The 26089-nt window shown below is 47.7% G+C and overlaps 5 protein-coding genes across 5 annotated transcripts; 1 reads left to right on the top strand and 4 right to left on the bottom strand.

Annotated features, from left to right (window-relative positions):
- Positions 1 to 1490: 1490 nt before the first annotated feature.
- LAJ45_09325 (uncharacterized protein) lies at positions 1491 to 2481 on the bottom strand (the record flags this gene model as incomplete). The annotated part of the gene is made up of 2 exons (XM_046118868.1): positions 1491 to 1678; positions 1791 to 2481. The coding sequence occupies 2 exons, from the start codon at positions 2479 to 2481 to the stop codon at positions 1491 to 1493; spliced, it is 879 nt and encodes a 292-aa protein (XP_045967946.1).
- Positions 2482 to 3543: 1062 nt separating this feature from the next.
- On the bottom strand, positions 3544 to 5509 carry LAJ45_09324 (uncharacterized protein; the record flags this gene model as incomplete). Its single annotated transcript, XM_046118867.1, has 4 exons — positions 3544 to 3938; positions 3989 to 4429; positions 4492 to 5364; positions 5428 to 5509. The coding sequence occupies 4 exons, from the start codon at positions 5507 to 5509 to the stop codon at positions 3544 to 3546; spliced, it is 1791 nt and encodes a 596-aa protein (XP_045967945.1).
- A 1279-nt stretch (positions 5510 to 6788) lies between these two features.
- Positions 6789 to 10426, bottom strand: LAJ45_09323 (uncharacterized protein; the record flags this gene model as incomplete). The annotated part of the gene is made up of 4 exons (XM_046118866.1): positions 6789 to 7030; positions 7091 to 7725; positions 7787 to 10132; positions 10236 to 10426. The coding sequence occupies 4 exons, from the start codon at positions 10424 to 10426 to the stop codon at positions 6789 to 6791; spliced, it is 3414 nt and encodes a 1137-aa protein (XP_045967944.1).
- Positions 10427 to 11923: 1497 nt separating this feature from the next.
- LAJ45_09322 (uncharacterized protein) lies at positions 11924 to 13739 on the bottom strand (the record flags this gene model as incomplete). Its single annotated transcript, XM_046118865.1, has 4 exons — positions 11924 to 12178; positions 12264 to 13231; positions 13302 to 13379; positions 13469 to 13739. 4 exons carry the CDS (start codon positions 13737 to 13739, stop codon positions 11924 to 11926), a joined length of 1572 nt encoding a protein of 523 aa, XP_045967943.1.
- A 3138-nt stretch (positions 13740 to 16877) lies between these two features.
- On the top strand, positions 16878 to 20504 carry LAJ45_09321 (uncharacterized protein; the record flags this gene model as incomplete). Its single annotated transcript, XM_046118864.1, has 4 exons — positions 16878 to 17367; positions 17420 to 17949; positions 18007 to 18165; positions 18267 to 20504. The coding sequence occupies 4 exons, from the start codon at positions 16878 to 16880 to the stop codon at positions 20502 to 20504; spliced, it is 3417 nt and encodes a 1138-aa protein (XP_045967942.1).
- Positions 20505 to 26089: the final 5585 nt, after the last annotated feature.

Here is a 26089-nt window from a genome sequence, read left to right as displayed (position 1 = left end):
GGGAGAAATCGGAAGGGTCATCCATCATCCGCTTGTCTTACTCCAGAGAGGAGGTCTGGGTGTTGTATCACAAGATACGATGGATTGGGCTGGGAACGAATAATGGAGCCGGAACTAATACATATTTGGAGGGCTTTATTCGAGCTCTAGGGCTTGGTAAAGGGGGGGGGGCAGAAGCGTTGTGAGCTTTGTCTGTAACTCTCGTGCTCTCGAGCTTTTCAAACTACCTCAGAATGAACCCTGGTCCTGGAATCGAAGTTTTGGGAGAAGATCAACATTCCATATTGAGGTTGATATATACCAAATCGATAAAAAACACATTTATATGCTTGAATTTACGACCTCAGTTCAGTTACACAGTGATCACAATCGGTGGCAACCACACTGGAAAGATAACGCTATCATACACTTTCAGCAAGGCGTTTAACCCTCCTCTGAGCTTCTCCCCTTCCACCGATAGGTTGCGTATAACAATGAATGTATGGTTCAGAACGTATGCATCGCGGAAAGTCGGATTCACGATCGAAATTGCAGAACCGACATCATTCGGAGTAACCAGAGACACGGTTGTGCTGGGAGCGCCTTTGATTTGCCCTCAGCAACATCACTACTAACTGCCTACTGAGAAAAATGCTAGCCCTGCATAATCTACTGCACATTTTTAATTTGATCAGGCAGCATATCGGCGGTCAATAATGTACACACATGGACGTAGCCTCGAGACTACTCGTCCTACCTGGCGAAACGTACATTAGGACGCCTTAATCGAAATGACGCCCGGTCCCGAAGAGGATACTACTGCCGGTGTTCGCAGGGCGCCAAAGCAGATGCTTTTGATTTGTGCGCACACCGGGTATGGTTGATATTTTTTTTCTGTCGGTTGTTCGTCGTCGTGATGTCGGACGTGGTGTTTTTGAACACATCACACAGGCGCAGTTTGTGGACTTCCCATGTGTTTGAAAACAAAACCCTGAAAGTGGGGGCTTGGGGGTCCTTTGAAAAATACGGGGAAGTGGGGGGTTAGAGTCAAGCGAAATCTGGTTTCGTTTTTCTTTTTTGCCTTGCTTTTTTGGCTTGAAAGAAAAAAGGAAAACACTCATTGTCCCTGCAGCATGCGGTGCAACTTCACAGGTTCACGGGTTCTCGCTCGTTCGGAGCTCACTTTACATTAGGCCAATTGAGCTTAAATTCGAATCTAGGTAACACTGCAGCCGCCGCACATTACATATTTATTCCGTTAAACCTCTTCAGGAAGAAAATCTGTTCAATTTCCCTCATTTCAATATCGATCTACCGCTATCTGTGTTGTATCATGAATCATCACTCGATTCGATATATGTGCAGGACCGACAGAGAACTAGTACATACCGCTTCACAATGCTCTATTTGGAAAAAAGAGGATCATGTGTTTTGCAACAAAAAGAAAGTACATACAGCCGTTATGTCTTGCATAACCTGCTAGCTCTTCAATTTTTTCTCCCTTGCGGCTTTCATTTCAAATTCTCGGCGACCTTTTTTCGGTAAACATCTCTTTTAGCCTCTTTTGCGTCCTTACGCTTCCAAATCCTCAATCCCAAAAAGACAACTGCAACCCCACCAACTGCGACCATTGACACCTGCAGCCAAGTGCCACTAAATGGATCGTGGATACTAACTGACGGCGTTCCAAAATCTGCCGCTGCACGACGGGAACGTAAGAAATGATGTCAGTAAAAAAATAAAAAATAAGAAAAAAAAAACCGATTTTCAAGGAGCTAGGGCAAGAACCCAGGGAGTCGGAATGTACATACCCCAGCGTTTCTTATATCCGTGCGGTGACGACATTATATCCTTCGGGTCATTGAAGACCCTGACCACCGGGTTGTAGAGCTGGTACTCTTTGCCCAATAATAACGATTCCCAGGTATAGTCCGGCTTCGTGAAGTCCCTTGCCGGATTAGGGCTCAGCAGATCTAAACGGCTCTCCTGAGTACCATACATATCTGTCGGTACTTCCTGGGACTCCGTCATCACAAAGAAAGACGACTTTGGGGAGTTGAGAGACATCGGGTTCTCCGAATCAATAGTGGTGGCCTTTCGTCTCCACCATTCGGGCCCGTCTTCTGCTGAATCGCCCGACGAATCAACGTTGCCATCCTCAAACTCACCGAAAACTGAGGGGGTCCTAGTTTCAGATATTGACCAGGAGTCGTCAAACCAGGAATCTTGGGAGGACACGGATTCGGTAGATTTTGAGAATTCGTTATCCATGTAAAATCCCGTATCAGCATACGGTTGTGGATCTAGACGGGCCCAAGTACTAACTATCGACCAAGCTCGACTACCCCAATTTGTCGCGGTGTCGTAGATGGTTTTTCCTGCGCCGATTATGTCGAACAAAGGGTCGGGTAGCAAATGCTCTCCGAAGGCCGGATGTCGCTTTTCCCTTAATTTTTTGTTTCTCTTCTCACGCCTCTTCAATCGCTCGACTCTCCCTTTCATTTTCTCTATAGGCTTCTCATATTTTTCCTTCTATATATTTTATACTAGTAAGATTTCATATCCGTTTTCTGGGGTAATAATTCATACACACAACTATAGTAGTTTCCTCGTCTTCATTAAGTTCTTTCCCTATAGATTTCATGGCAGACAGGGCTTCCCATGTCTTCCCTGCGCTAGCTTTGGAACTGAGTGGTGGCATCCTAGACGTTTGGTACTTCTGGAAGAAATGTGCAGAAGCGAATATCAGACGGCGGGTATTGAATAGACAAGCGAATAACGAAGGAAGAAAAGAAACGGCCCCCACTAAGATATTAAATAGGAGCCAATAGTTGAACACGTAGCTTAGGGCAGACCTATGGCGACCGTTGTCCTCATCGTATTTTACTTGCGTAACTCTATGGTAACCATCATATACGTCGCTTTTTGCGTGTGTACTACATGTAGCCGTTCTTTTGTGATGTTTGCATACGTATATACATAAATATAAATCAGTAACCAATGACGAAGTTGTATTGGACAAATTCGAGACAGTTGCAAAAAACTAAAGTGCGAGCCTCACGTAAAGCTGGCGTATGATGATAGGCTAATGTGGAGTTTATGCAGGCGACAAATTTGTAAAGACCCAGTCACCGGGATGAAGTCATTCTGCTACATATTCTAGACGTGAAACATCTGCACACGTACCTTTCGCTGAGCGGAGGAAACATCTTTGCAATTGGGGTGTATATTATATGCAACTACGTAGGTGGGATCTGTAGTCCGGACAAGTGCGCAGAAAATATGCAGGTACGGTTAGACAGTTACCAGGTATATGTGGGTATTGTGCATGCTATGATACAATTGAGTTGGTGCGGTAATTGGAGAAATTAAACTAAGTACATGTACTGACTGATTACAGGAATAACTACATGTTACATATGTAATCAAAAATTCCGAGTTAATGCTCAGGCTCGCAATGTGCGAGTACCAAGACGTCATGCATCGAGGGAAAAAAAGAAAAAGGGCCAGCTCGCTCGCTAGAGCAAGTGTCACTTTTATGCAGTCTACTCCAAAAATTTAATTCTACTTTGCTTCTTCCATCTTCTCGTCGCCGTCTTCCTCGTCCTCTTCAGTCTCATCCTCATCTTCCTCCTCATCTTCCTCCTCCTCTTCGTCGTCGCTCTCCTCTTCAGTAGAATCTGATTGGGGTTTGCGCGTGCTAATACTCATCATGAACAAGGTGTTGATCTTTTGATAAAACTTGGTCATGTGGTCCTTCTGGAAAGAGATTTCACCACGAAGATATGTAGGTAATATTTCAATGACGGACTTGTCTCTCACTTGATCAATCAGCGGGATAAATAGGACTTCGTCGTCGTCAATCTCATCGATGTCACCGGGAGTTTTGCTTTCATGATTAGAAGCCTTTTTCGGTTTTGTGCTTTGGGTCGGAACTGACAGCTTGAAATGGATAGCCACTAATTGAAATTAGCCATGATCAACGATACCACTCAGGAGGAGAACATACATCCGTCAACGCCCGTCTGCAGACATTCAAAAACATTACAGTCATTTTCCTTCTTGACGTTAACGATGATCAGACCACAAAGATCTGCATATAGATCCTCCTTGAGTTTAGCATCATCTGCCGCCATGTTAAGATTGGCCTTCGGGGCACCCAACGGTCCTCGATAACCGGACTTAACAGCGCTTCCGGGGGCTTGTGCGTTGCTTTTCTGGGTGTGTGCCTGCGCAATTTGATGTTGAGCCTGCGCAAGCTTTGCTGAAATTACTTGATTCTCATTCTGCTGATCATGGAGACTTTTACTCAATTCCTGAACCTTTTCTTGCAATTTCGAAACTTCCGTCTCCTTGGCAATGAGTTTCTTCTGGACAGCTCTTGATTCCCCGAAAAGCGCCTGCTGAGCTTTCAGTTCACCCTGTAGATTTGAGATGACCTTATTTCTTTCTATTTACGCCATTATTAGTGTTTTGAAGCAATTGGGCTAAATGTGAGATAGATATGCAAACCTTCATCTTTCTCCTTCATATTCTTCCGGAATTCTTTCAAAGCTCGTTCAGGTTCAGATTCTTTAGCTTCCTGAAGTTTGTCATATCTGCTTTGGAGTTCTTCATATGCCTCTTGGAGATCTCTAAGTGCTTTCTCATCTCCGGCGGAGATTTGCCTCTTTCCCTTACCCCTCCCTGGGGGTGGCATCGGGATTGTTATTTTCATTGGAACTTGTGAAAGATCATCCTCCTCAGTATCAATCTCGTGATCAGACTTCGTTCCTTTTCCCTTCCCCTTCGGCACAACCCCTTTCCCGCCGCCGCCTTTCCTTATCCCGGCTTGATGTACTCCGGCGATATCTAGCTCCTGGTTATTATCCGTTTCTTTGCCAGAGGGTAGATCGAGCTCCATCGGTGTGAATTGGGCCTCTGCAGTCTCTTTATCCGCAGCTTCCTTATCTTTCTTCGACATACGCTTCTTCTTTTCTGGCGCCGGAGCAGCGGGTTCAGCAGCAGCCTTCTTACCCCTCTTCGTTGTGCTAACCGTGCTCTCTTCTTGAACTAACTCCGCTTGTTCTTCATCTTCCTCTGGCTCTGGCTCTGGCTCCTCTGTGGCAGCCTTTTTCCCTCTTGCTCTCTTAGCAGGTTCCTTCTTTGCTGGTTTAGCTGGCGCCTTTCCTCCTTTTTTCTTTCCTTCGTCAACGACAATAACTGTGTCATCCAAAGCTTCGTCATCCTTGATGGGGTCGTCTATCTCTTCCTCATCTTCTGTAGCTGCCGCCTTTCTTTTTCCGCGAGCGGCAGGTTTCTTCTCGGCTGCAGTGGTTGATGCTTTCCTTGTAGCAGTGGCACGCTTCCCCGTGGCTCTCTTCTGCAAGACTGAAACAACCTTGGCTATGACCCACCATTAGCCTTCCGTCCAATTGATGAAAGCAAAGCTCTAGGATTTGCACGAACCTTCTTCAATTACTGCCTCGTCATCGCTGCTAGAATCGATATGTGCGCTCAGCGTTTGCGCGGCTCTCTTCCTAGGTGCCATTTTTTCGTGTATTATAGTAAGGGGCTTCAATGGTTTCTACAATGGGCTTGTATGTGGACTCGGGAATGGACTCGGGTTTGTCTTTGGAAAAAGGTGTTCGCGACGACGCGTTGGGATAGACAAGAACACGGGCTCGACAGCAACCCAATTTACGCGCCAAGACACAGATGGATGCAGGTCCTCTGCATTTCAGGTTTAGGGTTTTACGTTTGAGAGAAACTTTTAAATATGATCACTCTGTTGTGAATAAATTGGTACCTTAAGTAATCATACGCCTTAGAAAAATACCTATATTATTATGAATACTTTCAAGGCTTGGTAGCGGAGCTCTGCTAGAAGAGCTAGAGTGCGCCTAGACCTATCCAAGCCCAAATATCAGCCACATATGTACATGTATCTACTACATCACCATATAGTCTCTTATCATGATCTTAGAACACAGACTAAAAGTCCCTCGTGCTCGTGGCCGGTAGTTATTTCCTCTAGGAAGTATATAGTTTCCTCTCGTAGAATATTTAAAGAACGCTGTGGAACCTTATCCAGGCCCCGGTTTCGCAGATTCACTGAGTGAAAGATACCTGCATGTGTCAAGATGACAGGACACGCTAGCAAGGTGCTATATAATGGCCTCATGACCCCTCAGCCCGCCTTCCCCCCATGAGCTCCATTGGCTTTGTAGAAGTCACCAGGGCAGCAGACAACCTACATCATCCAGCATCCAGCATCTAGCAAGCCCGGGATTTGACAATTGGAATTTGGGCATACATGAATTCCGAGACCGCCCGGCTGGGCCCCGAACAAATAATCTCTTCAGGCGTACCTGCACAATTGTAGCAGCATGCACGACAGGGGTTTGGAGAGAAGCGGCATACAAGCATCAGTTCCCGGAATCACAGGTTCTCACTCTCCGGGAATCCACACCCAACGCAGTAAGCATATATGCAATCTATTTGCTCGCTTGCTTTGAAAAATAATAATTTTTCATACACCTAGGTATCATAACAAAACACATTAAAGCACAACAAACAGGAACATACATTCCGCACATCATTCTCGTCATGGTATCAAAATCCTACAGGCCTACTTATCGTGCCTCCCAAACAAAAAAGCAGAACCTCCTACCCAGAAGAGAAGAAAATAAGGAGAGAAAAAAAAAAGAGCACCCCAGCCCCGCTAGAATATACATAAAGATAAAGAAGATATACACCATAAAGGACATAGGAAAGACGTAAACCCCATTATCACATGCCATAAATAACAAAAGAAAATTTCGTCTCCTTTACACGGATTTCCCAAGGTTGCTTACACTTGGAAGTACCAACTTTTTATTAGTCCATGGCATGCTTATTTGGACCTTTGACGATGACGTCTGTTTCCATGCTGGCTGGAATCTATCCGTGATGAGGGTAGGGTCGAACTTGACCCTTCCTTCTACGAATCGGTGGAGTCCCTGGAGGATCAGATATGTCGTTGATCCAAGAGCCCTGAAGACGGCAAGGGCTGCAACAGACCACAGAAGAACTATACAAACACAATTAGTCAACAACTCAAGGACGAAAGAGGGGTAAGGGTGGAACTTACACTTCAGATAAAAGTTCCCACTCATTTCATTAAGGGGATAGGCCTCAGTCACAATCATCGCTAAAACAGCATTGGCAACCATCCACACAACAACCACGTATGTCCTAACTGCACGATAGTAATCTTCCTGGATCTGACCCTCTGAAATAGGATCCGAAGGAACTTCAAGGCGGTCACGGAGGTTCCGAAGTGCGTCATCGTACCCAGAATCGATATCGAGTTGCTCCGATGGCATTTCAAGCTCGACAGTGTCGCCCTTTGAAGCGACAGCAGCACCAAGATCGACAGAAACTGTGTTGTCACCCTTGGTACCCCAAGATACGTCGTGAGTATTACAGAAAGCATAGACCTGGAGAGTGCAAATGTAGCTGGGCAACATCATGAAGTACTGAGCGGAGGAGGTGAACATGTGCCATGGGTCCAAGTACAGGAAACTCATGAGGAAATAAACACCCATCGTGGACCCAACTGAGACAATAAGGTTCGTGAAGATGTTGTCACCAAGGACGATTTCAGTGACCTGGTCACCGACACCGCCAGTAAAGGATTTGATAACAATATACATTCCGCAGAAGGTTGTGTAGGCCATGATTACGGCGTACACAACCATTGAGGACATGAACATTCGTTTTGCTCTATTCCACAAGGTTAGTATAAACATAATTCAAGAGATATAGGGAAAGATAATTTACTTACCCTTGCGGCCGGTTCCCCATACACACGATAAACTGGGTGCATATCAGCAACACACATGCAAACCTCAAGAACACAAAGATTCTTGCCCCCCAACCATGTCCAAATGGATCCATGGTTGCGTCTGCCAAACTTCCTGCAATGAAGTAGAAACTGAGATAGAAGTTCGCCAAAGAGAAGAACGTAAACACCAACGAGGCGAACTGGTACAAAAACTCAATATGCAGCAAAAACTTTCTGAGGTACGTATGATCCGTCGACCAGATCTGTTTGAAATGAGCCAGCGAGAAAATGGCTGCGAAGAAAGCTCCATTAAGCCATCGACGACGTTGAGAGATGAACTCAGGGACAGAATCGGGAACATCGGTTTCTCCGGTAGCGGCACGCACATACTTCAGGACCCATCGTTCGGAGCGTTTGGCGACTAGCTCCCAACAAAGAATACGGTCCTCAGCAAGATACATGTTTGCCGTAAAAACATCCGCATCTTTCCCATGGAGCGTTTCTCCCTTGAAATATTGTGATAGGGGGCCGTGCCCATTCTCATCGTTCTGAAGTGCGTGGTAGCGATATGCCGACAGGGCTCCGGGAAGCACAGTAATATATCCAAAAACACTCTCGAGAGGTTTATCGAGGATATTACTCATTTTGTACTCGAAATTTTGACTCGCAACGAGGGGATTGAAGAGTCCCATCCAGCCTTTCCCTTTCATCGCCTTGATCTCGCCACACGCACCAGCAACGTTGGAATCTGTATCGAAGGCTTTCCATAGATGGTATAACGAGGTATTCCCCGGCCGAGTTCCAACATCAAGAAGAATACAAACGTTAGGGGACAATGTAGCTCCGAAAGCATTAAAGAACCATCGATGGGAGTTCAACTTCTTTGCATTCTTCTCCTTGAGGCAGAACACCATTTGCACTGGTACGATACCCTTCTCGGCACCCTTGAACTTGAGATCTGAGTCAAGTGACACCTGAGTTGTGTACTCATAAACGTGCGCCTTGACCTCTCTACCGTTGACAGAATTCTTTGCAATACCATCCTGATACACGCCCATCGCAGCTAACGCATCGAGTACACGCGGGTGTACCTTCTTACGCCCATCGGCGACGATACATACCACAATCTTCTTCCATCCATCCTTTCCCCAAACTCTACTCTTACTTCTGGCACAGAAATGCGCAATATTCCTCATGACACCGTGCATGGTCCTCGTAAATAGGATTTCGTTTTCGTTATACATCGTGACACAGATAAACAACTCTGTCTCTCTTCTAGTCGGGTCTATGTTCTGTCTCAACAGATACCCACGATTCGCGTACTCATCCGGGTCACAGGTAACCGCAGTATACCTCATATGCGTAAACTCCTGTGCATCCCGTCTAGGCAAGAAACTGTACAGAATTGTTGGAATTTTACAGTCAAGAATAAGCTCTCCGTTGATAAGCTTGACTTGCTTCTTTGTCATGAGCGCTTGCCGATTAAGACCTCTCCTCGTCTGTGGTGCATGAGGTGCAGGACCGAAATGCGCACCCTTGGTCTGCGCCGCAAGCTTTCCGCTATCACTTTCGGTGCCCATCGTATAGGTTCTTCCATCCCCAGAAGACGAATTTGTGATTTCGCGCTTCAGGTCATCCGAGTAGCCGCTCACGTTACTAGCCCCCGGACCGTACTGAGAGTCGCCTAGATCTGTATACTGATAATCGCTGATATCATCGCCTACGGGGACCATTGTCTCCTCGCTCTGATACGAATTCCTCATTTGACCGCTTGGGTAATCACTCTCAAGCAGTGTCTGCTGGCTGTCTCTGCTTCGCTTTGAGTAACTACTCATGATGCTACCCGGTCTCGGTGTCCCATTCAAGCTCCTTGGGACGTAAGGCTCCGTATTCATGGGCGGCGGGCGCGAGTAGTCCACCTGCCGAATATCAAGCTGCCTAACACCGCTATTCCGGCTCGGGGTCCATGCCCTATTAATGGGGACACCGCCGCCTCTAGTCGAAGATCTTTCCATCTGCGCGCTCCCTGGCCCTCCGCCCCGCTGGCTGGCTGTCCACTCTCCTACATTCGAGGGCGTCCATGAACGGTTTTCCGAAAGGCGTGATGGAGTAGGAGTAAGGCGCGAGTGTGAAGCCGGTGTCCCATACCGCGACTCTGGCGAGAGCGGTGTGTTATCATATCCAATCGCTGTATGACTTCCCCCAAAGCTCGGGGCTGGCGATTGAGTCGACTCATACCCGATAGCAGTATTGACATTCCTGACCTGCGGCGGCGGCGTGTGCTGTCGGGCAAGCTCTTGGTACTGCTGGTTATTGGGATGGTACGATCTGCTTGGTTCACTCGGACTGTATCACGTTACAGCACCAGTCAGCAATGTTTGACTTTCCCATTGAGCTGCGGGCGGGCGGGTGGGCGGGTGAGTGGGGGGGGGGGGGGTTAAACACATACGCCTCATAGCCACCGTCGTCCTCCTCGTCCCCAAGACTTCCGAGCAGCCTCATCTGCTGCCCACTGGGTAATCCGTGCGCCCCAACGGCACTCTGGTCGTCATTGTCGTCATGGTCGTTATCATAGCCCTCAGGCCCACCAGTACTCGCAAAATCAGGATGCCCTCCTGACTGGCCGTACGGAGTCGCCATGTTTTAGTTTCGTCCGTCACTTGACCCCCAAACAAAAGTGTTTCAAACACCCCCAAATTGCTAATATATATATGGTTTTCCCCCAATAGCCAGGAACACGGGGAGGGTGGGGAGGGGAGGGGAGCTAACTACTCTACTCGCGCGTGCGTGCGCGTGCGTGTGCAGCAGGGTAAGGGTAGGGCAGTACCTATGCTGCTTGTAATTGCTGCTAGTCGTAAATCGGGCACGTTCGTGAGATGAGATGAGGGAGAGGATTTATTTCAAAGGGGAGCAAAAGCGAGATATCCAGAAAACCCTAGACGTAGGTAGTATTGTAGCAAAGCAAAAAAGCAGGTGGGTGGTGAGTGGGTGGGACGTGTTGGTTCAAGTAGTTGTGTGTCTGTGCCGTGCATACATATCATCTCTTCTTCCTTCTTGACATATCCCCCGTTGTTTGTTGCCCCTGAGAACCATGAACCTGTCTGTCGTCGCTATGGCAACAAACGCAATGCAACGCAACCGCACACACCCCACACACACGCGCTAGTATTTCCCGCAAGGCTGAGTGGGGCTAAATAAAATAAGATACACATAACGTTCCAGCTGCTGTTGCTGTGGAAACGGATTGATTTCACACCCCGCTACAGCAGGTGCCGCTTGCTACTCTAGAGCATTCCAAGACGGAACCAGGACCGCTACTCTGCCCAACTTCTTTATCCGTGCAATTCACGCGCGCGCTGGCTGATTGATCGCCCGGGGTACACTCACTCACTCATCACTCTATAATAGTAAACAAAACGCAAAAACTAAACAGTCCGTTCAGCAGTAAACACCAGATATCATGGCGATATCGTCATCACCTCCGGATCCTCTCTAGCCGAGCTGTACTCTAGATACCCGATTTGGCAGCCGGATAAGACACTCTCCACGCTGTGTAAACTTGGACCTACTCTAGATAGGCCCAGAATAGAGTAGATAGACAGATAGACAGGGGAGACTCTCTCTCTCTCGAGAGAGAGAGAGGGAGCATGGCCTCCGAACCCCGAAAAAAATATGAGCTCCGAATATACCTATGTCTATGATATTCTTCCTGATATTTCTGATCCCGAGACACACACACACACCGAGACAGCAACCATTGCGGCTCCAGCAGCCGTTTGTGTAGTGTTTGTTTTTTTGGATTTCTCTAATTCCTACTGGACGATGATGGTATCTGTATCTATCCGCTGCACCAAAAAAAAAGAAAGGGGAAAAAAAGATTGTAGGCTCAACACACTCGCACACCACGCAAGAAAAGAAAGCCGCAAGATGCAAGAAAAAAAGAAAAGAAAAATATATATATGATCAAAAACTAAAACTCCCGATAAGCCCCCAATCCATCCCATTCCACTCCATTGCCAGAAAGCAAGAAAGAAAAAAACACAAAGTCCGCCTCGCCTTCCCATGCTTCCCAAACCCCCTATCTCTCCCTCTATCTACACCCCACCACCACACTACCCCACTACCCCACCACCACCACTACTCCCTCTCAATCCACATCACACTCCCCATCTCGCTAAGTCTGCTCAGCGCCCTCGCAAACGCGAACCGCTCCTCATCGCCGCTGAAGATGGAGCTGTCCTTCAGCATCTTCATGCTCAGCCCTAGATCATCCATCAAGCTCCTCATCGCGCCGTCGAGGTCCGCGCCCTCCTCGTCGGCCGCCGCCTTCATCTCCGCCTCCGAGACAAAGAGCTGGTGCAGCGGGGTGGTGGTCGTGAGTACCAATTTTGCCTATCGTACAAGTAATCTATTAGCTCAATCCTCCGATACTTGCCCGATAGCTAGATGGGGGGTAATAGGTCGAATATGTAGGTACCTTATTCTCATAAACCGCATCCACAAACGTGATAAACCTCCTCGCAAGATCCCTACTCTTATGATCCATCGCCGGCACGTCCTCGACCACAAACGCGCCATAATGCCTACAGAGCTCCAGATAATCCGCCGCGCTCGTGGCGCTCCCACACAGCTCTGCAAACTTAAACCTCGCCGCGCGCCCACTCGCCATCGGCACCCTCACCTCCCTTCCCCAGATCGTGTGGCTACGCGGTCCCGGCGCGTCCGCCGGGTCGCCAAGGTACGTGAACCACCTATTCGCATGCGCGACTGCGTCGGCCCCGAGCGGGTGGTGGTAGACGCCGGACGCTGGCCGCGGGAGCTTTCGGTAGTCGGTGGGGGAGGTGAGATTTATGACTGTGAGTTTTGTGTTTAGGAGAGCGATGCAAGGGAGGAAGCTATTTCGCTGGATGCCGTTCTTGTAGAGGTCGTCTGGATGGCGGTTCGATGTCGCGACGACGACGACGCCGTGGGAGAGGAGGGCCTCGAGGAGGCGGCGGAGGATCATTGCGTCTGCGACGTCCGTGCACTGGAACTCGTCGAAGCAGAGGACGCTGGATGCGGCGGCGATGTCGGCAGCGACGAAGGGGATTGCGTCCATGTCGGCCCCGTGGGTGGTTTTGAGGGTGTGCAGGCGCTTGTGCATGTTTTGCATGAATGCGTGGAAGTGGATGCGGGTCTTGGAAGTGATGTGTGCGGGGAGAGTGTGGTAGAACATGTCCATGAGCATGGTCTTGCCGGAGCCGACTTCACCGAAGAGGTAGAGGCCCTTTGGCGTGTTTTCTGGGATCACGGTGGTGGCGGGTGGGGGTGGGGGGCCGGAGAAGATGGAGGAGAGGAAGGAGCGGGGTGGGGGCGGGGTTAGGGAGTCGAGGGTGGGGCGGACGACGGTGGGGGGCTGGTAGCTTTGGAGGTCGTCGTGGAGCTTTTGGAGGTTCATTACGATGCCTGGGAGGGGGGCGTGGGGTTAGTTCTGGAGCTCGCGGGGAGAAGGGGGGGGGGGTATAAAGGTATGTACCTCTCTGGTATTCATCGTCTCGTAGCTTTCCTTCTGAGACCCAGCGCTGGTATTGGTCTATTGGGCCCTTGATCACACCTGTCACTCGGTCAGCCATCCCTCTCCCGCTCCCGCTCCCGCCGCCCATTATCTCCCAGGGTAGGTGGGGTAGGTGTGGGGATAGATACCCTGAGTCCCAAAATCGTCGGCCGTCTCCTCCTCCACTTCAGCCATCGCCGACATCATCCCCCTCCTCTGCCCATTTGGCCCCGTTGCAATGCCGCGGCGTGGCTGGAAACATACAACCGCCGCCGTCGGTGTTCTCTGTGGGCCCACAGCAAAAACACTTCTTTTACTACTACTACATCGTAGGAGTAGCAGCGCTCGTGACGGGGTTGCTGTTGTTGTGGCTACTGAGCTGAGGCGGCGGGCAAGGAGCCGTTGCTGTGTGGCGAGCATTGTTCCGAGCTAACTATTGGTTGGGCTAAAGAAAGGTGGTATGATCTTTTTATTTTTATTTCCCCGTCCGTGATGGAGCTGTCTTGTGCGCCGATGAAAAAATTGAAATAATTGCAATAATGGAGTGACAGACAGGAGAGAAGAAAGGAAAGAGCTGAACCAGGGTTTGTGGTGTTGTGGTGGTTGTGGTGGTGGGTTTCGGAACAGCGGGAGAGAGAAAAAAAAGCTGGGTTTCGGGTGAGGTTCGGTTGTCAGGGCAGGCGTCTGTTGTTGTGCCCGGTTTCTTTCTGCACATGATCCTCGGGGGGCGCGAAGGGTCGAAGGGTCGAAGGGTCTAACGAAGGGTCTGCTGCAAATCACACGATCCGGCTTAGCTCAGCTCAGCTCGATTCTAGCGTCTGCAGCAGCTCAGGGTCCAGTCCAGGGAAAGGTGTGGTGGAGTCTGGACGGTGGATCGTGTGGCGCTGGATGACGTCGGGTGGAGCTGTAGATGAAATAGAGTACTTACTCTAGGTAGAGAAGAGAGGATGTCTTTTCGTTCTTCCCGCTACCAGTGTCGCGGTCGAGTAAACGCATGTATCGTCGTATCCTCTTTGTCGTGCTGCATGTCGCAGTACTCTAAGGAACAGTGACTCTCAATGCAATGTACTCTAGTCGATGAACTGATTGATGGTGGAAGGAGAAGAGGAAGAGGAAGAGCCCTCTAACTGCGAAGATATACCAGCTAATCTGATACATCTGTTCTCTCTAGATATGAATACGTATAGTACACTAGCCCTTACACCGGTAGTCTCGCAATATAAGGACACAGCATCAACTCTCGTGGAATCGATACTTTCGCAAGATCATCACTACATGTACCTAACCCAGGCTGAACTCTAATTACATATACCTCTCTATGTACATGTACCTTACCGTTCTGACTTTTCTTTACCCATAGCAAAGTCATCCCCCATGTACCTACTCTAGATACACAGGAAGCAGCAGCCCAGCCAGCCAGGAACAGGATATACTTTACTTACATGTTACTCTACTTATCCCACCACCTCCCACTGATCTACTCTACCCGACCAAGATCCAGACCTTGAAACCTAAATTAAACCCAAGAGACAAACACACGGAGGCCCGCCCGCCGGCAGGTACGTATTTACATGTACGTTGCCGCTCCATCGGCGACTACATATCTGTACCCTTCAGTGCGCGCACCACAGCGCACAAAGGTGCAAAGTAATAAATACAGAAGAAGTAATTTACTGATCCATTCTACCCCACCACCCCCACCCCCACCCCCGCCCCCACCCCCACCTCCACCCCCACTCCGACCTAGTAACATACCGCCCAAGCCCAGCGCAAGCCTCGTCGAGTGATATCCCATGCCGTACTACTATCGCGACCAGCTGCAGTAAAAACACTCCCCAAACAGCGCCACAAGCAGCTGGCCACTTACTCCATCTCCACCTCCAGCAGCTCAGTAAACACTTCCCAAACCCAAAGTCTAAGTATCCCAAGAGCCATAGAGCCGCCGAGCGAACCCGTGTCTCAAAAGCCCGACTCGCCGCAGGTACTGCTCGAGTCCTGCGCCTGCTCCGTGCGGAGGCCCGGAATTCCCCGTCCGTAGTAGGTAGTCCTCATGTAACAACACCGAACACCCCTCCTCAGAGGAGGGTTGTTCTCGGGCCATATCATATATGAGAACCATGCCGACTCCCCGAGTATCTGATGCAACGGTAGATGCAAGCCAAAAAGCCTTTCCAGACAACGCGCAGCAGGCAGCCCCCATGTAAGAAGAGTGAACAACCCTCCTCCGCCACAGAGGAGGAGGAGGAGGGGGGGGGGGTGTTCTCATCTCCAACATGAGAACCGACTCCCCGGGAATCTGATCTGATGCTAGGCCCACTGCAGAGCTGGAAAGACTCACACTCTCCTAGCCCAACCCACTGCTGCCGAAAAGGCTTCAACTGCGCCAGCGACACACCCCGAAATACCCCTCACCCCACTGCTCTGCTAGACATCCGCAGCAGGCAGCCCCCATGTATGGACATACTGAACACCCCTCCTCTACCACAGAGGAGGGGTGTTCTCGGATCATACATGGGGGCCGACTCCTCGAGTGTCTAGCAGTGAGTGATGAGCGGTTGGGGATTGGAGGTTATATTAATGATAGTCTGATAGTAGGTATAAATAGGCGGGTGGGACTTACCCCACGAGTATCAGTTTGTAGGAGTTCCGCTTCGTTGTAGACAATTGTGGTATTGGAGGTTACAAAAAGCCAAAGTTCAGATGTGGGACTTTGCGCTTATATACCCCACTTCCGCAAAAGGTGCCGAGCCCTAAGCAAGAAGAACTAGTGCTGAGGTCAAGGGCAAGAAGAAACTCCGATCTGGCCAAAAGCTGGTCAACCCTACATGTTGTTGTTGTCTACATGTAGGCTCATGTGACCTTCGCAATATGAATATCGATTATCAATTCATGTGACCTTCGACCTTGCGAACCGAGTGATACCCTGTGATGCTTGACAACAATCTTATCTAGCTGCGTATTTGATGGAACTAGCGGGAGCACAACGTGCTACACCACCATAGAATTGGCGTTTTTGCAAGTGCAGTTATGATCGGTTGATAATGTTCGAAGAGTTGTGGTACATACGGTCCGTCGTGAATAGAAATGGGGAGTGGCTACTAGTACGAGGGGTGGAGGTTATTGGGCTTTACTGCCTGGTTTCCTCCTCCTGTTGCGTCAAACAGCTGTTGCAGCTAGCTCGAAGGTTGATGCCAATAGCTAGACCGATAGTGTAAAGCATAAACTCCAGTAACGACGTTGAAGCTAGCTACCCAGAACCCAAAGCCCCCTTCCACTTAAGCTTGGGCGTCTTAGCATAACCAACCTCGACGACACTTCCTCCCACGACAATTCTCGGAAGAAAAAAACCCCCCGTCTTTGTGCATCCACCTTTCTACAACCATCCACCCCCCCAACAACCATCCTCCCACCTCAACCACCAGAACCCAACCCTCCGTTTTCCCATCAACATCATCATCATCAATCTCAAAATCCCACACTCTAAACTTCAAACTTCTACAAATACCTCCCCAACTTCCGCACTCCATACTCTAAACTCACACACACACATCATTCAAAATGACACTGATCACCACCTTCCTCACGTCCCTCTACCAAGATTTTTACCATCACGTCTTTCTCCCTCTCCTCCCCCACCTCCGCCTCTTTCTCACCACTCACTTCACCCCCCTCTCCCTCACTCTCCAAGTCCTCCTCACTGCCCTCTCATTTCACTTCTTACCCTTCAACGATGTTGTCGCCTCCCTCTTCCTCTTCTACGCCTTCAACCCCGCTATCCTATTTACACTCGCAACCATCCTCTCGTTTCTCTTCCCACTCGAGCTCTACGAGGAAGAGGTCGAGTTCATCGTCTCCTGCCGCGACGTTGGGCTCCGTACAGTCGAGATTTGTACCAGCGGCGTCAAGTCGCTCGTCCGGCGTATACACCTGGGGGTGCATATATTTTGCAGCGCAGCTATCGAAGCGGCGCGGGATGTCCAGAAGTTGTGGGTGCAAGCGGACCTGGGGAGGGGAATAAAAGCGAGCTGGGAGTGGTTTGTGAAGAACGGTATGTAACACCACACACCTACACGTTTTGTATTATTTTATCTCATACCCAGTTGTTGTGAGAGTAGAGTTCATCAGTGATGAAGTTACCGCGGCGGTTGAAGCTGCGACCCCCATCGAGGCCGAATCAAAGATCGAGGTTGTAATTGAGAGTGTTATGCCGCCCCCGCCGGTGAAAATGCACAGACCACCACCAGTCAAAGAGCGTCCCCCTCCGCGCTGCCCCAGTCCGTTCAAGTCATCTTCTAGGTCGAGCTTTAGCGGGGGACAAAGGTCCAGGCTTTATCGCAAAAGCTCCGACTACTACAAGCAGCACGACTCGAAGAACTGTTTAACTGTTGTCAATAGAGCTAGTATATGGGACTCAGTACCAGCTGATAGGGGAAGGAAGAAAGTACCGGTCGATAGTTGTGCTGTTGTGGCTGCCAAGCCGATCATTGACGTTGTCACACCGAAGCCAATGATCAAAAAGACAGAAAATATGGCAAGCATGGGGAAGCCAGTAACAGTCCAGGAATCCCCGAAAGAGTTGGCTGGAAAAACTGAGGATGCGGCTACAGAATCGCTTAAAGGTGTAGAGAGGGTGAGTTTGTATCTCTTGGGTGATTTTTAATTATCTTAGCTAAACAAACATACATAGTTACCTGTTAAACTACACATTGTTCATAATATAGCTATTGGATGCGTGCCTGCTGAGCACGCACGAGAGAAAGTTATCACGCAGGACAAAGAGGAGGGAGAAGTAAAAGATCTTGGGGTGAAGAAAGAAAGGGGGGAGAGGGCAGAAGATCCCGTAGAGGTATAATTGCCTTGTTTTACTCGATATATTTCCATCAAAAGCGATGGAAACATGTACTTGTACCTTGAAAGCACATTATCTCCTACTAATCAGATGTATAGCAGGCACGCCCCAAAGAAGAAGAAGTGCCCATCCAAATCAAGGGTACTACGGGGCTCCAGAAAATTGAAACCCAGAAGCACAGTACTGCTCAGGCTCAAGTCAACAAGGCTATTATCGCTGAGGGTGGAATTAAATTTATCGAGTGCCTGATAATACATATCAACGAGCTTGAGAAGGTCAGCACAGAGGTGAACCAGGGCGGGGGGTTTGTGACGGAGGGGAACACAGTAGTCTTCAATAGCCCCATTTCTGGTGTCCTGGGACCTAGGACCGCCGCCCCCGACGTTGCTATCTCCAAAGACCACCACCCCACCGCTGTCGAAGTCACTACCGTCCCTGAAGTTGCGACCACTTCTACCCTACCAGTCTCCCAGGCTCTGGATAGAGACACTGTCGCGGGAAGCTCTACCTCTATAGAGGTTACTTCCGCTACCGGAGCTGCGACCACTGTTGCTCTCCCAACCTCAGAGGTTCTGGATAGAGATTCTGTCATAGAAATCTCTGGGTGCCCCATTGTCGAAGTCACCAGTCCCATTTCCAACATCGAAGTCCTTACTCCTGTCTGGGTGTGCGGCGTTGTAAAAGGACTCGAGTCTGTCTTTACCCCAGAATTATCTAGGAGCCTTTATGTTACTGGGGTTGATCATGTAACTCACATGCAAGATGTTTTTTTGCCTACTCACATTGTTGAGGATGAGAGCCTTGGAGATACCACTGAAGAAATGGAGCAGTGTGAAGAGTTGGATCCAGAGGTAACAGGAGACAAAGACGAGGAAATGATAGATGGATGGGATGTGCAGGCCGTAGGAGATGAGGAAATGGAGGAGGCCCCATTGGATCTTCAGATGATAGATAAAGCTCAGCTTTTCTACGAAGACCACAATGCTCAAGAGGATACCATGGACGACATTTCTTACACCTCCGAGAATTCTGAATCTCAAGAGATGGAAATAGAAGAGTCGAGGCTAGAGATTATTTCCAGCCAGGAGATGGAAATAGAGGAAATAGGACTAGAAGCTACCTCCGGCCAGGAGATGGAAATAGAGGAGACAGGACCGGAAGTTATCTCCATCCAGAGCTTTAATATTGGGGCTTCTCAGCACCAATCATTTTCTGTTACTCCTTTTATGGTCGCCCCCGTCTGCTATTTTCCTTCAACTCCTATCCACGACATTCTTCTCGAATCTATCTTCGCACCATCCCCAGTTTTTGCTCCAGGTTTGTCCGATCCCCTCACCGCTTGTCAGGTTGTGTCAGACCCGACTAGTGGGTCTATCACTCATACTGCCACGTCTCCTACAACTACGTATTCCATTCCTCTTGTTCCCGACCTTGCAACAGTCCAATTCGCGCCCGCTCTAGCTCCAGATGTATCTAATCTGGCCGCTATTACAGCCATTCCAGGTGATCAAGTGCCCGTAACCTCGGTGCAAATCGCCACACCGACTATTACCACCGTTCCTGCTTTCCTCCTTGCATCAGAAGTTACTACCGAAAGTGCCCCGACTCTCTCTGAAAATCAACACTCAAAGATAGCTACTGCTTCCAGTTCTAGCACTCCCATATTTCAGAGACACCATGAGTCTGTCACTGTCACCACTGCTGTCATTGACGAAACTCCCACATCGATTAGTGACGACGAAGTAGTAAGGCCTGAAATTCCCGGTAACATCCTCAAGACACAATATGAGACCATTGCTGTTGAGACTCAGGCTCCTACTGCTGCTGAGACTCCTGTTGCTGTGGAGACTCCCGCTGTTATCGAAACTCCGGCTCCCGTCGGATACTGGAAGGAAAACATCGCCTCAAGCTCCCAGATTTCCTCTCCAAGAAGACAATATCAGGCGGCGACTTCCAGTACTCTAATGAGTTATACATCTCCTCAACATGTGGAGACATCTACTGCCTCTAGTTCCCGTGTTCCCACTCCTAAGAGGCGGTTCGAGCCTGACGCCACTTCTCGAGATGACCCGGCCCCCAAGAAGGTCGCGCGTATCATCGCACCTCTCAGAAAGTCTATAGACCCTATAACTCCTATCAAACCCATAAATGTTCCCACGAAGCCCTCAAAAGACGTGAAGGGGAAGGGGAAGGTAAAGGCGATTGAGACAGAAGAAATCTGGAGCGACGATGACGATGACGCCTTTGACGATATGGGAATAGATCCCCTGAGAGATACATCTGCCGAGGAAGAAAGGTTGCGTAGGGATTATTATATTAAAACCCGAGAGGGTTGAAATCGTGGCGTGGAGAAGAAATATTATTTCACCTTTATTATTATAACGTGTATCTCACCTTTTCAGGATTTCAAATTTTGTATCCTAGTCATTTAAAATATCTTCTGAAGTTCGTCATAATAGTTGGTAAAACACTCATCAGATAAAGTCGCAAATGGAGTTGATTTCTGTCGAGTGATGTCCTGTGACTATATAACTGCACGATATACTAGACAAAATTATTAGATCGATCTATGATATTAATAATTCCTGATTTCTGAATTTGGTAATTAAACTCTGAAGCTAAAATCACGCTGTCACTGGACTCACCTTGTCAAACATAACACATATTTCAAAACATCAAGAAGACCCTGCCTGCAGCTGTGCAATTTCAACTTCCGCGGAATGTGGAGCAGATCGATCTGAGACTGGTGCTTTTAAGAATTTTAGGAAGTACCCAGGTGGAGGGTGATGGTTTGTTAGATATATTTCCATTCATCCCTTCTCTTGTTATAATTACCAATATCCAAAAAGGATTACTCCGGCACATTAATGCGTTGGACAAACCCAACCAAAAATTCAGACGTAAGCCGATTTAGTGGTGCATCTGGCTCTCATGCCACTTTTGATTAAGGGTTGCGGGATCGCGGTCGTCAGGGAATAATAAGAAAGATATAAACCTATAACTTAATATATATAGGGCAATTCATTATTTCGATATAGCTATTACTGCTGGGCCCGACCCGGGCCCCTTTCCATGGTCGTCATTCTCCACGATTGCCTGGGTCTACCATATATGTATATGCATTAGTAAATATGTATCTATTCATCTGTTGATGCAAATCAAGTTCAATCAACGAAGACCTTCGGTTAATCGATACCTTTTAGCTCTAGATTAAGCCACAAGCCCGCGGCCTTCACGGGTAACTGGATCATATAACCTGAAATTCTGTGGAACTTCAAGTCCTCTTCGTGCCAATCAAACAGAGTATAGGTTCGCTACCACACTCTTACTCGCATCATGCAAGGAGTAAATTTCTCTATGCCGAATACCAAATGAGCCCGGTTTCCCGAACGTATGTGCGATTGGGTTTAGTGGTCGACTTTAATGTTCTAACCAACATATGTGCCTATTATAGGCCTATCTGCATCTATACCAACTCCTAGAAGATAAAAGCCCAGAATGACACCGTGGTAACATTTGATATTTCAAGTATTTGCTTAATTAGTGTACACGTATACAAACAAAAAAAGAAATAAAAAAGGTTTCCGGAGCTTACATATACTTAGCAGCTGAGAACAACACTGATAAACTGACAGCGAAGTCGACGTCTACCAAACCTACATGTATCAATTCCCATCCTATCGAGATCGCTTTATATCGGCCACTTCAAACAAACTTCTTTCATCCCGACTACGACCCCTCGGAGGACACAAATATATGCGCATTTATCTGGAGTCCAGTTATGTGTACATATGTGTACTACAATCGGCAGTAAGGTGGTTATACATACATACATACAGCCACTCTGCAAAAGTGTTCGTGATTCCGATTTCGGAGTGAGACATTTCTCCATATGTAACCGCGGTGGACCATCAAGAACCCCCAAGAGAAGACTTTCCCAGTGACCAATGGCGCCCAAATTAACGAAGAATAAGATCAATGGCCTATCTTCTTTTTATATATAGTCACAAACTATATTATATATTTTTCGTTATTTTGAATCTCAACTTTAATAACATCAGTATTACGGGTGCGCCACACTGCGCACTGACATTAAAACTATATCACGAACACTTATGCTGAGCGGCTGTACATCATATGTACTCGTATTTCACTGACGTTTGTGGACGCGACTGATATTGCATGCCATACAAATACACCAAGCTCATGATTTTGGGTGTATGCAATAATGGCCCAGTTCAAAAACGTCAGTGAAATACGAGTATATATAATGTATGCAGTTACAATTGCACCTAGGCCTACATGTATGTATTGCACAACAATCCCACGACTACCACTTCTTGAGCCTGACCTCCCCCAGCTGTGATAGGACACACCCATCTATCACTCATAGTTCCATTTTTATGGGCTGGTTACTGGTTTCTCTCTACGTACACATCACGAGTGAGAACTGGTGCACATCGAATATCACTAAGCTGCACAGGCGAGACGTGATAGGTAATCACGCACGGATAAAAAATCGCACCTTCGTATCACTCACCGGATACAAGGCAAAGTAAATTCTGTCCAAATATAACTTGAACAAACTCTCGAGAAAGAACTACTGTACATGCCACGTTTTTAAAATCGATCCCCGGCCCGATGGCAGTGTATGTACCTACTCTAGGTAAGGGCGTAACCTACCGTGGAAAGGTTTGCGGGGCTTGCGAAGGTTCCACATAACAATCATTTCTCCCGCCTAAGGACAAAAACAAATAAGGGTCTTGCCTGGTAGCTAGACCCTTCGCCTCCGAATGATAAAAAAATAGAAATTCAAAGTGCATCACGCTTGTCAAGCAAATGGAGTAGAGCCTTGGAGTTACAAGGAAGAACCCAACCACTACGTACCTACTTTGGTGAGTCTGCATATTACCTACCTTTATCAGCACGTCACATGTGGATTGTCACTGTCAAAATGGGAGTTACGCTGATATATGCATGAAGGCTTTTGCGCAACCACACCTCCACTATGTTTCTCCTCCGTGTGTTACAAATATGCCGATTGGCCTATTTAATATGGCTTGTCTTTCGATCTTTCTCTGAATACATATTGCGTGATATTGGATTTAGCTAATTTGTGGTGGAGTGTAAGCGAAGCTGTGTTAATTTTGTGGTATGCGGAAAACATGTAGGTGTACAGAAATACTGATATTTCGGGGTTTTGTTAATTCTAAATTCTGATTAGAGTCGAACTTAGTGATCTAAGTAGACCGTGTGCACCTGTGCCGAGAATGTACCTGTGCCGAGCATCTTATCTGATCTCTAGGGATCCGCTCCAAATGGTGGCTAAAATGCTGCCTTTATTATAAGGTGCTCGGCACAGGTACATGCTCGACACAGGTGCACACGGTCTATTTACTTAGGGTTTGCTTGGTATTATGGTATGAATTGCTGGGCAGTTCTCTTTGGTAGCTAAGCTTCAGTCGCTAGTGAAACCTTTCATCCACTGCCTCGCTTCTTTCCCTAATACATGTACATGTAGTTACCAACAATCGATTTTCGCCGGAAGCGTAAGTTAGCACGCGCAGGGGTTCATGTCTCATCGACCATCTATGCCCTAAACAGAGCCGCCCTATGTGAGATATTCAAAAGCTTAAGCAGCTACCCGGCGCAGAGCCACTTCTGATTCTAAGCGCCCTATGGTGTCTTCGATAACTGAGCCGGAACATCTTAGGACTAAACGTGGATGTTCTATTTTTATGGATAACCTCATCCAAAACAAAATTTCGATTCGAACAATCACTAGACAATTATGTTCTAGAGAAGAGCGAGATACTCCAAATCTAGATGGATTCGTTACATCATCATATGACCGAATTGACATATTTACATGTGCTCTAACAGCATTTGTATTAATCAGTTTCCCAGACTAGTTTGTGGAAGCGTACATACGGTAGGCACTTCAATGTTCGAAAAGAAGTGGCAAATTAAGGACCAAAGGCCGAGCGAGGGGAGAAAGCCACGATCCTAGAGGTAAGGGTTGGTTAATAACGAGTGAGATCCAATGAACCGGGATTACCAGCGAAAATTGTCGTCAACCCCTCACTTTAACCTCACATCCCTCCACAAAGCCTTGTATTCGTTCACCCTTCATCTTTCTCGAAAACAAAAAAGAAAAGTCGGTAGCGCAGCGAATTTCTTCGGGACCATACACCTGGCCCGCGGAATCTAAGATACGGCACATGCACAAATCCCTAGAACCAGACAACTGCAACGTGGGTTCCTTGTGTGTCCAGGCCAATTCCTTACTTATCTATTCACGATGATACATAAAGCTAAGGCTTTCTGACAAGGCCCTTACCGGCCTTTTACGTATAGAAAACCTTAAATTGGCGCAAGAAGAGAAATCTTAAGTGCGTGTATGTCTAGAAAAACATCATTGGGCGAATCGGGCGTAGTTGAACTGATCGACATGATGTAGGGGCACTTATTGTACCTGCTTAGACGATCCACCTTTTTTTTTTTTTGCTCCTTCTAGGGTGCCTAGGCCCGGGCAAGTTAGGTACCTAGGTCCCTACACAAGTACCTACGTGATTACTCTACTTGAATACATGTAGGTATGTGCCTATCGGTAGAATTATTGCGGAAACAGGGACCGACGATCACGCCGAGAGCAGGGCGATTTTCCAACGCCACATTTCCGCAATAATTCTACCGATAGCTGTATGTCAGCAAATCAACCCGAACAGACACATCCAGACTTAAAATGGGTAAAACCAATAGCACGACAAAGTAGATATTCAATTCCAGCTGGATATGACTGGTTTTGGGTGGCCGCAAATCCATATGGAGCCTATTCAGAGGGAAATGTCATCAAAGTTGAATGTATTAACTCTAGAGTACGTATACGTGTGCGGAGAAGTGAGCTGTTTTCCTTTCTGCAAAGACAGGTAAGCGCTTTTCTGTTCTTGGATATCACTAACTATCGAATTCTAACAAAAGCGACACTTCCCAATGGAAGGGTTAGGGCTGTCTCAGTGTTCATCTAAAAAAAGCACACAGCAAGGAACTAACGTTTGCCCGTTGAGGGGCGCAAGCCACCCTCGGTAAAAGTTAACCTTACCAATTTAGGCTTAAATACATTCCCCATAGGGGAGAGGCGGCATCTGTTCCTGTTCCTGAATCTGTATGGCTTGAAACAGCTCAAATGACTGCCGTTTCTTAAGATCTTGTTCTTCCGCAAATCTTCCGAGCACGTTTCTAGATGGCAAACATGAGACTAAGAAGTGCATTCAAGGGATCCATTCTACCTGACGTGACATAGAGATGGCTTTCTTACCCATAGGAAGGAAACCTTCTACCATGATATTGTGACTGATCCGACGCAAAATGTTTCTGCGCCGTACAGACGGCCCACACGCATACATGTACATATCTGTACTATAGGTACATATATGCAAATTTTATCCCACCCACGTCAATATACATATATGTACTTACTACATATCCTTGGATAAAGGAAGTCTCCGTAGAAGGGGAAGAAAAAGAAAAAAGAAAACGTCAGCAGGAATGCTACGTATTCTACATAGAAATGTCGTGGTTTAATCTTTACTACACATTATATTAACAACCTTAGTAGATAGAGTTATCGTTGCATAGAATACTACATGTATCGAGCAACTCCTACTAAAGAGTCAGTAACCCTAAGGGCGGAGATGAGGATGATGGTCGGAAGGTGCGGGGCCCTTCCGAATCTGCCATGCTCAATACCCTTGTCTCTAATCTATTAACTTTATGGGGAGGAGGGTTACATGGATTATGTTAGCCAACCAACTGAAAGATTACCCCTGTCGCAGCTTGCGAACCCGAAACGAAGCGTCCTGAAAGTGGAAGCTCAGACAAAATAGGAAGCACACAAAGCTTCCTGGCCTGATTCGTGTTT

This window comes from Morchella importuna (assembly GCF_003444635.1).
Source record: "Morchella importuna strain M04M26 chromosome Unknown Morimp01GS035, whole genome shotgun sequence".
Taxonomy (NCBI): domain Eukaryota; kingdom Fungi; phylum Ascomycota; class Pezizomycetes; order Pezizales; family Morchellaceae; genus Morchella; species Morchella importuna.
Note: the sequence above shows the minus strand (reverse complement) of the source record. Positions and strands in the feature narration are given on the sequence as shown.